General features: G+C 44.0%; 1 protein-coding gene across 1 annotated transcript in view; it reads right to left on the bottom strand.

The window, feature by feature from the left end:
* Nucleotides 1–14,222, bottom strand: part of LOC139566344 (zinc finger protein GLI2-like) — a 73,287-nt gene that overhangs the window by 18,518 nt on the left and 40,547 nt on the right. The window contains exons 4-6 of the mRNA XM_071387461.1: nucleotides 11,425–11,624; nucleotides 8,674–8,853; nucleotides 1,051–1,252 (exon numbers count right to left, since the gene is read on the bottom strand). Coding sequence (XP_071243562.1) covers nucleotides 1,051–1,252; nucleotides 8,674–8,853; nucleotides 11,425–11,624 — 582 coding nt within the window. The remainder of the gene's footprint in view (nucleotides 1–1,050; nucleotides 1,253–8,673; nucleotides 8,854–11,424; nucleotides 11,625–14,222) is intronic.

A 14,222-nucleotide genomic window follows, 5' to 3' on the forward strand; every position in this document is an offset into this window, starting at 1 on the left:
ACAAACGTTGGGCTATATGTTTGGATTTTTAATACATTCTAAGGCTGCATACTGCGACTCCAATGATGATTTGAAAAAACTTGCATGAAAGGCATGAGCTCTGCTTTGTTTTTTACGCAGGTTGTACACACTTCATCAGTCTCTCATTCACAATTTGACAAGAACTTGATCATGCCTTACATTTCCCAGCTGCATCCCCTTTGTGTGGCCGTAATGCCCCCTAACAAATCCATGCCTTTTGCGGCCCAAGTGGCCGTTGTGCCGTTGGGCTGAATATAATAATTATAATTCCCTTCTCCCGGCTCCTTGCTGAAGCACCTCTCACTCACATGGCTCTCTGTCAAGTAATCAGGTTTTTCTCACAGGCTACAAGTGAAGACAGACACATCGGGAACTCAACTACGCGCGTCCTTATCCAATTCCGAGCCGCATATTGAAGATATTGGAAGAACTGTCCACATTTACTTTTCGTCAGCCTAACGAGTATTGAGTAGGCCTAATAAACATCAAAAGCACTATCCTATGTCAACCTACTATCCCCCATAGTACAAAAGTTTACATATTCTATTCTGTGCGAGAAATAAATATTCCAAACATAGTCTTGGACACTAGCATAAAAAAACAGTTTAAGCAATGAGCCTTATACAACAGATGAGAACGTTTAGCTTAAAAAAGGCAATTTATTCACATTATAAGCGCAGAAATGTGCACATGGCAGTAGGCTATCAGTGCGAATGTTCCATAGGCAGGAAAACACCATTCTCAAAAGTGGCCACAAATGCGATTATGCATGTAATGCTTTTATCATCAAGGTGCATTTTTATGGTGAAAATGACCTTCCCCATACTTGAAACTATGCCAGTTAGGCTCCACGCCCCTTGTAAAGCGGATTCATGTGCTTCATTTTATGAAGTTATTTGGCCACTTTAGTTGTGATACAATCTTTATCAAAATATATAGGCCTATGGGATAGGCCTTATGGGTCTCCCGGTCGGGACACAGCCTGAGATCAAACCTGGGTCTGTAGTGACTAGTTACTGGCTAGGGTACCTGATGCCTCCAACAGAGAGGTGTCCGTAGGAGCTGCTGGCTGCAGAGCTGGAGCGTGAGTTGTTGATGTAAGCCACCAGAGAGTTGGGTGAGGTACGGATCATGGTCTGCAGGTCGATGCTGGCGTCCGAGAGAGGAGAGATGGACAGGGCTCGCTTTCTGTTCAGCCTGTGGGTCAGTCTGGGACTGGAGAACCGTGGCACTGTGGAAAAAAATAACACACAGACACATACAGACCGTTAGCCTGACAACCTCTGAACTTCTCCTCTCAGCTGGGCATAGTTGCATCTGATTCAAGTATGCAGAGACTTATTGTCATAGTTTGCATATACTGTATACGTACATGTGTGACGCACACAAAATGTATGGTCACATTCGTGTTTATGTATTGTTTCTTTGTATTGGGGAAGAATGCTTTTACTGAATTGTCAGTCCACCAAGGTTTCGCCATTGCTATGCGTTGATACTACTGTTGGCCAGTAGGGGGCAGTGAGACGTGTTCGCTTCGCACTGGGACTATATGCGATCCTGCACCTGTGCGTTCTAATAATCAGAGGTGGATAAAGTACAAAATTGTCATACTTGAGTAAAATTAAAGATACCTTAATAGAAAATGACTCAAGTAAAAGTGAAAGTCACCCAGTAAAATACTACTTGATTCAAAGTCTAAAAGTATCTGGTTTTAAATGACTTAAGTAGTACTTTAAAGTATTTTTACTTAAGTACTTTACGCCATGGCTCATAATTGAGAGAACCTTTGAAAGAGAAGCCACGTTCTCCTGTTTCATCATTTATACTGTGTTACAGGTCAGTGAAGTGCAAAAATACACTGAATATCACAATATAGTTTTGTAACTTGCCCGTTGAAGTGATTGTAATGATTTTGAACAACATAGTAATTGTATAACTTTGTACTAGATAGAAAAAGCATGTCGAGTGTAAAGTGAAATGATGGCGGTGAATTCCTTTGATCTAGAAGAAAACGAATGGTTAACTCCTGAACATTTTTATTTTTGAAAAAGACACTCCTGACAATATCCTAAGGATTTAGATAATTTAATGTTGCAACTGTGATGTTTAATAACTTTGTAATTGTTGTACTGTAAATGTTGCTAGCTTAGAGCTAGCTCCGGTTAGCTTTTGGCTAGTTCCGGTTAGCTGTTTGCTAGCTCCGGTCAGTTGGTTGCTAGCTTCGGTTAGCGCTATGCTAGCTTGTTCAGTAATTTTTCAATAATTAGCATTAATCTCAGTTGCAATAGTATTGTCTTTCTATTAGCCCTTATTTCACTTGGGTGAATGTATTTTGAGCATGGGTATAAAGTAACTTCTAATGAGTTATATCAGTCTTTAAAGGTTTTCATTCTTTAGAGTCTCCTATGGGGCTATCGTGGGCAACAGTTAACTACATAATTATAACCTAAACAAGTGAATTAACGTTACAGTTAAGAGTAAATGTGTTTGGGGTATAAATGTAAGGTATTTTTGGATTGGAATTTAATAATTTTTATGTGTGAATTTATGAATTGTTGACATGTTTATGAAATAATATGACAGGGATTTATGAGACAAATTATTAAATACACTTTAAAGAAAACAAAACAAAAAATGTAAATGCAATGAAAAGACAGAAAAAGACAATTTGCACTTGAGAAAATGTAGAATAGGAAAATTGAGAGAACCTTTGAAAGAGAAGCCACGTTCTCCTGTTTCATAATTTATCCTATGTTACAGGAACAATTATCTGCTCCACCAGTCCCAAAACTGGGACCTGTAACACATGCATTACATACAGTATATATACAGTACCAGTCAAAAGTTTGGACACACCTATTCATTCAAGGGTTTTTCTTTATTTTTACTATTTTCTCCTTGTATAATTATAGCAAAGACATCAAAACTATGAAATAACACATATGGAATCATGTAGTTACCAAGAAAGTGTTAAACAAATCAAAATACATTTTAGATTTTAGATTCTTCAAAGTAGTCACCCTTTGCCTTGATGACAGCTTTGTACACTCTTTGTATTCTCTCAACAAGCTTCACCTGGAATGTTTTTCCAACAGTCTTGAAGGACTTCCCACATATGCTGAGCACTTGTTGTCTGCTTTTCCTTCACTCTGCGGTCCAACTCATCCCAAACCATCTCTATTGGGTTGATGTTGGTTGATTGTGGATGCCAGATCATCTGATGCAGTACTCCATCACTCTCCTTCTTGGTCAAATAGCCCTTACACAGCCTGGAGGTGTGTTGGGTCATTGTCCTGTTGAAAAACAAATGATAGTCCCACTAAGCGCAAACCAGATGGGATGGTGTATCGCTGCAGAATGCTGTGGTAGAATGCTGGTTAAGTGTGCCTTGAATTCGAAATAAATCATATCACCAGCAAAGGACCCCCACACCATCACACCTCCTCCTCCATGCTTCACGGTGGGAACTACACATGCGGAAATCATCAGACCAAAGGACAGATTTCCACCGGTCTATGTCCATTGCTCGTGTTTCTTGGCTCAAGCAAGTCTCTTCTTCTTATTGGTGTCCTTTAGAAGTGGTTTCTTTGCAGCAATTCGACCATGAAGGCCTGATTCACACAGTCTCCTCTGAACAGTTGATGTTGAGATGTGTCTGTTACTTGAACTCTGCGAAGCATTTATTTGGGCTGCAATTTCCGAGGCTGGTAACTCCAGTGAACTTCTGCAGCAGAGGTAACTCTGGGTCTTCCTTTCCTGTGGCGGTCCTCATAAGAGCCAGTATCATCATAGCGCTTGATGGTTTTTGCGACTGCACTTGAAGATATTTTCAAAGTTCTTGAAATGTTCTGTATTGACTGGCCTTCATGTCTTCGAGTAATGATGGCCTGTCATTTCTCTTTGCTTATTTGAGCTGTTCTTGCCATAATATGGACTTTTACCAAATAGGGCTATCTTCTGTATACCACCCCTATCTTGTCACAACACAACTGATTGGCTCAAACGCATTAAGAAGGAAATAAATTGCACAAATTAACAAGGCACACCTGTTAATTGAAATGCATTCCAGGTGACTAACTCATGAAGCTGGTTGAGAGAATGCCAAGAGTGTACAAACTGTCATCAAGGCAAAGGGTGGCTGCTTTGAAGAATCTTAAATATAAAATATATTTTGATTTGTTCAACACTTTTTTGGTTACTACATGATTCCATATGTGTTATTTCATAGTTTTGATGTCTTCAGTATTATTCTACAATGTAGAACATAGTAAAAATAAAGAAAAACCATTGAATGAGTAGGTGTGTCCAAACTTTTGACTGGTACTGTACACACACACACATATATATATATATATCCCACACCATGCTTGATCTATAATGGCTATCAGTTTAACCTTTTATGCCATGTATGTAGCCTGCTTTCTGCCCCTACCCCTATCCCCCTATCGCTCACTCCAAGCCAATTTAAAAGCCCAGTGTCTATCTCTCTCTCCCTAAGGGAAGGCACCCACTTTACCACTGTGAGATATTACGAATGTTTGCAAATATTTGTGTTTATTTCATAGAGGCAAAAATAATTATATCGAGTCAATCTTTTTTTCTCACTATCATTGTGTCATTTCCCCATCCCATCCTACCCTGCCCAACTCTGTGCTATTTCTGGAGCTCCAGCGAGAGAGACAGACCTAGAGGAACGCTCCAGCGCAGCCCAGCCTCTAGCCCAGCCTGGGACTGGGTGATGGATGCTAACGCAGCCTCCCTCCGACACCCAACCCCCCTGGGAAAAGAGCAGCACTATCAATAAGTGCTCAAGATTGATTCCTAGCTAATACAGTAAACAATTTGTCTGAGGTGATGGAAACCGAGCCTGGCAGAAGATATTGTTGCAGTAAAATAAACTCATCTCTTATCCGGTGCTAGAATTATAACAGGGGAAGGAAGTAAAGCAGAGGATGGATACGGGATGGAGATGAAAGATGAAAATAAAAAACCTAAAACAACAATCCTCAAACATACTTTACTGTGCCCTAGTGACACACATTTTCAACGTACACGGTCTAAAATTTGAATAAAACAAAATACTCAAAACAAACGGCTTCTATTCCGTTTGAAAAGATCTTAGCTTTGTTGTCTTTCAAAATCGATGCATCGTAAATGGCAACCTATTTTCTACATAGTGCACCACTTTTGACCAGAGCCTTATGTAGGGAATAGGGTGCCATTTGGGATGCACCCATAGGCCATGGTGACCTCATTAAGATTCAGTGTAAAGGATAATACATCCAAGCCTAAATAATGTACTTTAATTAAACAGATAAAAATCTCACTGCGATCGAAAAAACATTCTGTACTTCACTTTGGTAAATGAGGCCAATTTAGAGAATTGATTTCAACTGAAATGCATGCAAAGTGTTTTTGATCGCTCTTATGTTCATGGTTTATAATGTGCATTTTGTCACAGTTTATTTGTATACGTCGCTAAGCTACCTGGTCATACTTTGAAAAATGACAAGGTAGGATGATAATTGCGTAATAACTATCCAATAATTACTTCATGAAAAAGTGCCACTAGGTATAATCTACTACCAGCCAGGTACAGCAGTTACTGTAACCAGTTGTTTAAACATATTTTTAAAATAAAAGCCTTAAACTGAATCGGTAATGGCATTTTGTAAAAAAACAAACTTTAAAAAACACCAAATCACAGGTGAAATTCATAAAGCTGGTTATCCTCTAATTTCCTGTGATATGTAACCGGTGTGTTTCTGGAGTCTGTTGCTCTAGGGGGCCAGTGATGGCAGCAGGAGAACCAGTCAGCCAGTTGTTCAGGGCTCAACAGGTGCTAGACATTAGCAGTGGTGTTAGTGGAGCCAGTCCAGAGCAACAGTGTCATTAGGACCTGTGGGATAATAACCAAAGGCACTGCAACCGGATGTCCATAATGGCTCAATAACATGTGGTGCCAACACCAGGCACTGCACCAGCAGCTCTACACAAACAGTGCCTCGGCTGATTAAACTCAGGCTACTGTACCACCACAGAGAATAACATTCTGAGACATTATTCTTAGCAGAAGCTCTAATGGCTAACTGTCATTTCTACATTTGATCTCCAATACAGTAACACACACGTGCTCAGTTTTAGTGTTTGGGGACTTTCTGAAATGTCCTGGGACATAATGACCAGGGCTGGGGTCAATTCGAATTGAAGGCAGTCAGTTCAGGAAGTAAACTTGAATAACAACAATAATAAAAAAATGCATCTATTTTCAATGACTTCTCAATAAACAGATGAGTAGAAGATATTTATTTTTAAAGTTTTCCATTTCCATTTTATTTATTTTTTAAATCACTTTTAAATTAAAATGACCCCAGCCCTGAAAGGCACTCCACCACTGTCTCTCAGGGGATATTTCTGCTGTCAAACGTAATATAAATACATTTCTCACATGAGCTGTTAAAGACATTGAGCACACGATCGGGGGAGGGGGTTCGCGTTGGAGAATACGTGTTGTAATTTAGCGGTAGTTAACTAGTTAATAACTCAGGTTCATCCAAAAAAAAAAAGCTGAGGTGAATTTAGCCCTTAGTATTTACATGGCATTACTGGCTCTATAGTTTCAGTGACTGGGACAAGCCATTCAGAAATGGCAGCCTTATTTATCTGTGTTAGCGGCTCACCTCAGGGGAGATGTGTTTATTAATGTGCCACTTCCCCTGATAAATGAGGTAATGGAAAGCCGGGCCTGGCGCTCACCACACCTCTCCTCGTCCCCCCTCCCCTCGCAGCGCCTCGCCTCCCTTTTCCCCTGTGATTTATGTCAGCAAGCCAGGCACCAGGCAGCGACCGACCGACTGCTAGGCTGTGTGTGTGGACAACCGACTGCTAAGTTGTGTGTGTGGAGTGGACCCCTCCACCTCCAGAGGCTGGGCTGGCCTCGAGTCCTGAGTGGCCATGTCACTAAATAAGGCTGGCTCTCACACTCACAGCCTGCTCTGGCCAGGCTTCCTGGAGAAGCTGTGTGAGCCAAAGTGTCTGTGGTCTTACTTCAACTTTTTTCTCCTGGTAGTTAAGGTCCATTGTTTCTCTGTGTAGCATAGATATTACACTACTAGCAAGCCAAATGCATCATACAGTACACAGCATTTGTCTTGGGAGCTGGGCTACAGAGAGGCCTGCTCAGTGTATTTCACTGTTTGGGAATTAAGTTATGACAGTTTTTATACGCACAGCAAGCTGAGGCCTTTGGCTGCGTGCCCCTGGTTGGCCTGAGCAAGCAGAAGCTTGGCCCAGACACAATGCAACACAACAGCTCATTCAGAACCCCGGCCTGCTGGATGCTGTACAACTCAGAGACTGGAGGACGATGTTTACTCTCTCACAGTACACCCAGGTAGACCGACTAGCCTCAGAGCAATCATTTAACTTGTACAGGACAGGTAGAAAAACTCACTGTCTGTGTGTCAAATCAAACCCTACCCTTCACCTGGGGCAGGGGCCTCTCTGAGTGTTTGGAGCGAAGTGTGAGCTGCTTGAGGCGACATCTATGGGGTGAGTTGTGTGTTTTATCGGCAGAGGAAGCAGTACTGGTAGTAGCTACCATAGGAACACCGGTGTTGTTGACGGATCAGGGCCGACAGTATCTCCTTAACGTCTTTCGGGATTCCTGTAAATGTCACGCGGCAATACAGTAAAAGGCAAGTGAATATCAGCAGCTGTCCTAATCTGAACCCATCTGTTATATAAACACAGTCAACTTGTTTGATACCCAAGCTTCTGCATAGGGTGGTTTTGATGTCGTGTTCCCTCACACTACACTATAGCCTAATGGGTAACGATACTGCACAGAAACACTATCCCTGTGTATAATAATCCGTCTCTCCCTAGACACCACTACCCTTTTAAGGTGACAGAGGTAGTTGAGGATGAAAGTAGGCATTCATTGCGTTAAACATATTTCTGACCCAGGCGCCCTCTGCCTCACCCGTCCTCCCCCTGTCCCCCTCCTCCCCTCTGAATGAGCAACCTCCTCCAGTAAATGTTGTCTCGGTACAATCAGGTCTGTTGTTTATGGAATGTCCTGGCACAGACTTGAGAGAGGGGAAATACTTACTGAACCTATACTGTGGTTACAGTACCTGAGGGCTTCTGGCCCGCCCTTTGAAGTTGTTTGAAATGAAAAATGTATAAAAGCCTTTTCTTTATTTTTTTTATGTTCTACTGCCTACAGTTCCATTGATCTGAGGTTTCTGAGGTTTCATCATTCTCCTAAGGTGAGGTCGTTGCAATCTCAGTGTTGCTTTTAAAAGTTAAATACCTTCCAATAAAAATGCCACCATATTACAGTCTTAGAGTACACACTGATACCAACAGAGGAAGGGGCAGGGGACACAAAGAAAATCGTTCCCCTAAAATGAATGTTACAATTCATACCCACACACTTCCAAGGGTGGAAGTCTGGGAACTGGCGAAGTCTGAGAACTCACCACTGTAAATCACCAGGAATTGAGCTAAAAAATACTCGTAAAAATGTTTCCACTTTTGTTCCCATGCATTCCAGCCCTTCCCACACAGACAGTATCAACCTGTTGTGGAGATACAACAGATATACGGTAAAGAGGAGTAGGCCTCTGTGGTCCCAGTCTAACTCACCATCCATGGGGGGGATGTATTCTGGCAGGTGTGCAGCTGCCGCCCCACCCCCCTGCATCAGCAGTTCTCCGTAGGGGTTACGATGGCTGGCCATCAGGTGGTAGTACTCAGCAGGGCTGGCTCCAGGAGGGGGAGGGGGCAACCCAAACAGACCCCGCTCTTTCAAGTGTTCATGCGCCACTGCAGGGGGAGAGGAAGGAGGAGAATGAGGGAGGGAAGACCGACATTAAAGAAGAGGAAGGAGGAGAGGAGGGTGAAAGAATAAGTGAAGGGAGGAAGGAGGAGACGAGGGAGAGAATGAGTGAGGGGAGGAAGGAGGAGACAAGGGAGAGAATGAGTGAGGGAAGACAAGAACATTGCAGGGAGAGGAAGGAAGGTTTAGGGGGAATGAATGAGATGAAGAGAGAGAGATAATGAGTGAGGGGGGAGAAAGACATTCCAGATTCCAGCCCCGGTTGGTCTACTTGGTCTCATCACATGCTGCCAGAGCCGTTTGAAAAGGGTTAGGGTTAGGATTGGCGACATGATGGCCCTGTCCTAGGGAGACATTATCTACATCCCAAATGGCACCCAATTCCCTATATAGTGCACTACTTTTGACCTGGGCTCTGATCAAAAGTAGTGCACTATATAGAGCATATAGTGCCATTTGGAACGCAGTCATTGATGCAGGACAAGAAGAACGGGAGGGAATGGGAGGGCTAGGCTGGCTGGGCAGTGAGGTTAGTGATGTGCAGTGAGGCGTGTCAGAAGTCCTGCAGATTAAGAAGACAGACAGAGAGAGAGAGAGAGTGAGAGAGACAGACAGAGAGAGACAGAGAGAGACAGAGAGAGAGACAGACAGAGAGAGAGAGTGAGAGAGAGACAGAGAGTGAGAGAGAGAGACAGCGAGAGAGAGACAGAGAGAGAGATAGAGGGAGACATAGAGAGAGAGAAAGGGCCCCACTCGATATTCCTGCATTTCCTCCAACTCAGAAACAAAGTAGTGTTAGGGTTTCTCTCTTTGAAAACACACACACACACACACACACGCACGCACGCACGCACGCACACACACACACACACACACACACACCCTGAAGGAGCACCCTGAATCCTACAGTAACAATGGTGTTAGTCTGTTAACAACGACACCCAGTAAAGCCCTTTTAAAAGTCTCAGGGGCAATAAGAGTGGGATATGGCCTATAGCTGCTGTTGAATAGCAGCACTCTGTCCCAGAGGCTTCCAAAGTCCATCTGTTTCTCCAGGAATTTAGAAGGAAATATCTGCTCTGTTTATGGTTTGGGTCAGAGTCCAGAGGAGGAAGAGACCAGGACTCCCCTCTTTTTCTCTCCCTCCCTCCCTCTCTCGCTCACTCTCGCTCCCCTCTCTCTCTCCCCCTAATGTGTCACCTCTCCCACTGGAAGGGATCTTTCAGACACAATTAGGCCCTGCTGCGCTAGAAGAGAACAGACGTGTGCTTGTACTGACTTCATATAGCAGAACCAGACCTATATTTTCTCCTTCTCTCTCTCTTTCCTGGATCACATAACCAGTTAAATGGAGGGAGTCACTTTGGATCAGCACAATGAGGAACATGTCTTTTGAAGCAGTCCGATGAAGGTCAGAGCAGAGCTGAGCCGTTCCCTGCCGTACAACTGTTCTTTTTTTTCTTCAATCAAATGAACAGAAAGTCCATAGAAAGAGAATGTGAATGACGAATAGAACACAGCGGACTGGGCCCAAAGGAATCCTGAGGCCTGTCAATGCTAATGCCATGCTAATGGGATGTAGCGCAGAAACGGCAATAAGAAAAGAGCAGCAGAACCTCTGCCTGTTATACCCCTGTTATACCCCTGTTATACCCCTGTTATACCCCTGTTATACCTCTGTTATATGCGTTGGCCCGCGGCCTAAGAAGAGAATCTCCTGAAACCATTTCATTTCCATTGGTAGTGTTCTATATTAAATCAGTTTTAATTGAAAACTAAAGGAACAAAATCCAGACTGAAACACGGTTGCCCTATTAGAAAGTTCTAGAAGACATAACAGTTGTTTCTGAAACGGCTCACATGGGAACATCAAACGTCAAACGAAACGTCCGCCGTCTCTCAATGAAATCCAAGGCCGTCTCTCCTCTCTCTCCAAACCACCTCTTTGCGTTCCCTCAACCGAAAATAGCCTCCTTCATTTTCTCCCTCTTTTCCCTGCGAGATCTCCAACCCTGCACTGCTTATTTAACTTTAAAAGCAGGACCACATTACTGTTGACAGACTGTAAAAGGTGATTTATTTCCTATTCTGGCTCCTCGCCTCCACCCGGTATTGTAATTCAGCTCTGAGGTAAAGGGGGAAAGTTGGGGGGAGATCCAATGGGAATGTTTTGTTTGATCAATTTCCATGGCTTTCCAATAACCCCCTTGTTATATTGACCACGTAGTGAGCAGAGGGAGGTCAGAGCTTCACAAAGAGCAATATGTAGCATGTAAGACTAATTTATGCAATGATGTAGCACCGTCTCTATGTGTCTAACCTAATCTGTATGCCCACTCAAACATGCTGTTTACTGACAATCACAACAGAAAATCCCCTGTCGACACTGAAAACGATTGCATACTCTTCAGAAGTTAGAATCCTTCAATTCTCCACCCAAGCTTTCAGTAATAGATAAATGACATAATTCCTTCTGTCGGGATCCACATTGTAAGGTGATGCTCATTGCAGTGGATGACCATGGATGTCGCACAATCTAGACATGCAGTTGAACTCACAGTCTGCAGGGCTGAGTCCGCGGGCTGCAGAGATCATGGACAGGGTTGGGCTGCTGTGAAGGGAGCGGAGGTAGTGCTCCATGTGAGGGTGGAAGTAGGGGTGAGCGGGGCTGAAGGGGGACTCCCCCGTCCCGGCTGCGTGGGGGGACAGACGGATCAGAGAGATGTCTGACATGACCGGGCTGCCACCTAGTCCAGGACTGGAGGAGAGAGAGAGAGAGAGAGAGAGAGAGAGAGAGAGAGAGAGAGAGAGAGAGAGAGAGAGAGAGAGAGAGAGAGAGAGAGAGAGAGAGAGAGAGAGAGAGAGAGAGAGAGAGAGAGAGAGAGAGAGAGAGAGAGAGAGAGAGAGAGAGAGAGAGGGGGAGAGAGAGAGAGAGAGAGAGAGAGAGAGAGAGAGAGAGAGAGAGAGAGAGAGAGAGAGAGAGAGAGAGAGCGTTATTATCTTAGTTCATGTACACTGTGGTTCATGGCGTATTTAGTCTCTTGTGACAGACGGAAACTATTGAACAGTTTCTTGTATCCATCTCTTGTATCCATCTCAAGTTCCTGTGATTTTCTTTAAGTTACAATGGAAATAAAAACAGTTACAAATTAAAGTAAAACAACGGGACCCTTTGCTGTATCTCACCTGACCTAAGTCCTTACCTGACATAGCCTAAGGCCTAACCATTTTTCCATCTGATACTACAGAGCGGTGCAGACCGTGCTGCGCGATGCAGTCAGAGCACTCATTCACACACACACACACACACACACACACACACACACACACACACACACACACACACACACACACACACACACACACACACACACACACACACACACACACACACACACACACACACACACACACCCACACACACACACACACACACACACACACACACACACACACACACACACACACCTGAGACGTTTGTATAAGTGTATCAGCCAGCCAGGTCTAAGCCTGAATAATGAATCTAAGGTGAATCTGATACGCTCTGTCTCCTTGCTCTGTGTATATAGACTGGAATGAGAATGAGATCACGTCTAATATCATGGTCTGCATCCCAGATGGCACCCTATCCCCTAGTGCACTATAGGGCCCTGGTCAAAAGTAGTGCACTATATAGTGATTAGGGTGCCATTTGGGACGCAGATCATTCCTCATCCTATCAGGGCTTTGATCTGGAAATATGTTGCAACAGAGGTTTCCTGTGAGATGGGGTCATGGAGCAGACTGTAGACTGTGTGAGTGTGTGTGTGTGTGTGTGGGTGTGGGTGTGGGTGTGGGTGTGTGTGTGTGTGTGTGTGTGTGTGTGTGTGTGTGTGTGTGTGTGTGTGTGTGTGTGTGTGTGTGTGTGTGTGTGTGTGTGTGTGTGTGTGTGTGTGTGTGTGAGTGAGAGTGTATGGAACGCAACCATGCAATGTAATGATATTACATCCCTACAGCATTACCTGATGTCACACTAATTTACCCTAAGTTACCTCATCCACAGACAAATACACTGTAACATCAGGCAGGCAGGTAGGCAGGCGGGCAGGCAGGCAGGTAGGCAGGCAGGCAAAAGGTTCAACCCTCAACTTAAAAAGACGTTAGTCTGGCCCTGGCACTGTAGCTGGTTTCAGCATTTCATCTGTCATTGTTCCTTTAACCCCAGACAGGGATGATACTGAAGATAGTCACACGGTGTCTGATACGAGTTCTAACCTGACCCGGAGAGGAGAAAGTGAGGAACTCATGGCATGTCAACGAGAGGTGTGTCTCCTGCCTGGTTGCTGCTAGCTGTACAGACAGACCCTCTGACAGGCTGAAGATCAGAGGATACAGTAGCACACACCAGGTAGTCTCTTCCCACAGCCACTGTATGTCTGAACCTCTGGGGTTGGAGCCATGAGTCTGGAAAGCTAGACTACACACTATGCAGGAGATACCAGACTCATTTTCCTTCAGCACAGAAGAAACTAGTACATACTATCTCCATTCAAATATAGATATACCCAGACTGAAGATTTAAAGCAGGTTGAAAACAACTTAATTTCACAAAACCTTATGCTTAGAGTTTCTCTAGTTACCCAATGAGAAATGAGTGTACAGTTTAGTGTCTGAAGCTGGAATCTTTGTCTATTTGTGCTCCTTCTCTGAGACGCTTTTTGAATACAGACCCATATTGACCTCAATCTCTCAGTTATCCCCAGTACTGTCTGTCTCCAGGGGCCGGTTGGTCTGTGCTTGACCCAAAGTGAGTCCACTCCGTTTCCAGTAAATGCCCCCCAGACGACCAAGGCTTGGCTCAATGCCAACTTTCTGCCAAGGGCCAACTTTCTGCCATGGGCCTTAGCTAACGGATGACCATAAAGGGCTCTCTGTCTGAGGCCTGAGAAGAAACAGATATTCCATACACAGAAAGCCTTTAGATTACTGGGCAACTTAAAACTTCAACCTGATATTATGGACTGGAACCAGGCTGCCCATCATTACGCACACCTGTCACCATCGTTACGCGCATCAGCACTTCATTGGACTCACCTGGACTCCATCACGTCTTTGATTGCCTCCCCTATATCTGTCAGTTCCTCAGTTTCTTCCCCGTGTTTGCATTAATGTTGTTTTGTTTCCCTTGTCCAGACGCTGTTTGTGTTTTGTTTCATGTCCGTTACTTATTAAATATTCCCTCCCTGTACTTGATTCTCGTCTCCCAGCATCTGTCCTCACAGATTTGGCTATTACAGCCATACCCGTTGCTGACAGGTGTATACAATCAAGCACACAGCCATGTAATCTCCATAGACAAACATTGGCAATAGAATGG

Source organism: Salvelinus alpinus, chromosome 38 (genome assembly GCF_045679555.1).
Source record: "Salvelinus alpinus chromosome 38, SLU_Salpinus.1, whole genome shotgun sequence".
Lineage (NCBI taxonomy): Eukaryota > Metazoa > Chordata > Actinopteri > Salmoniformes > Salmonidae > Salvelinus > Salvelinus alpinus.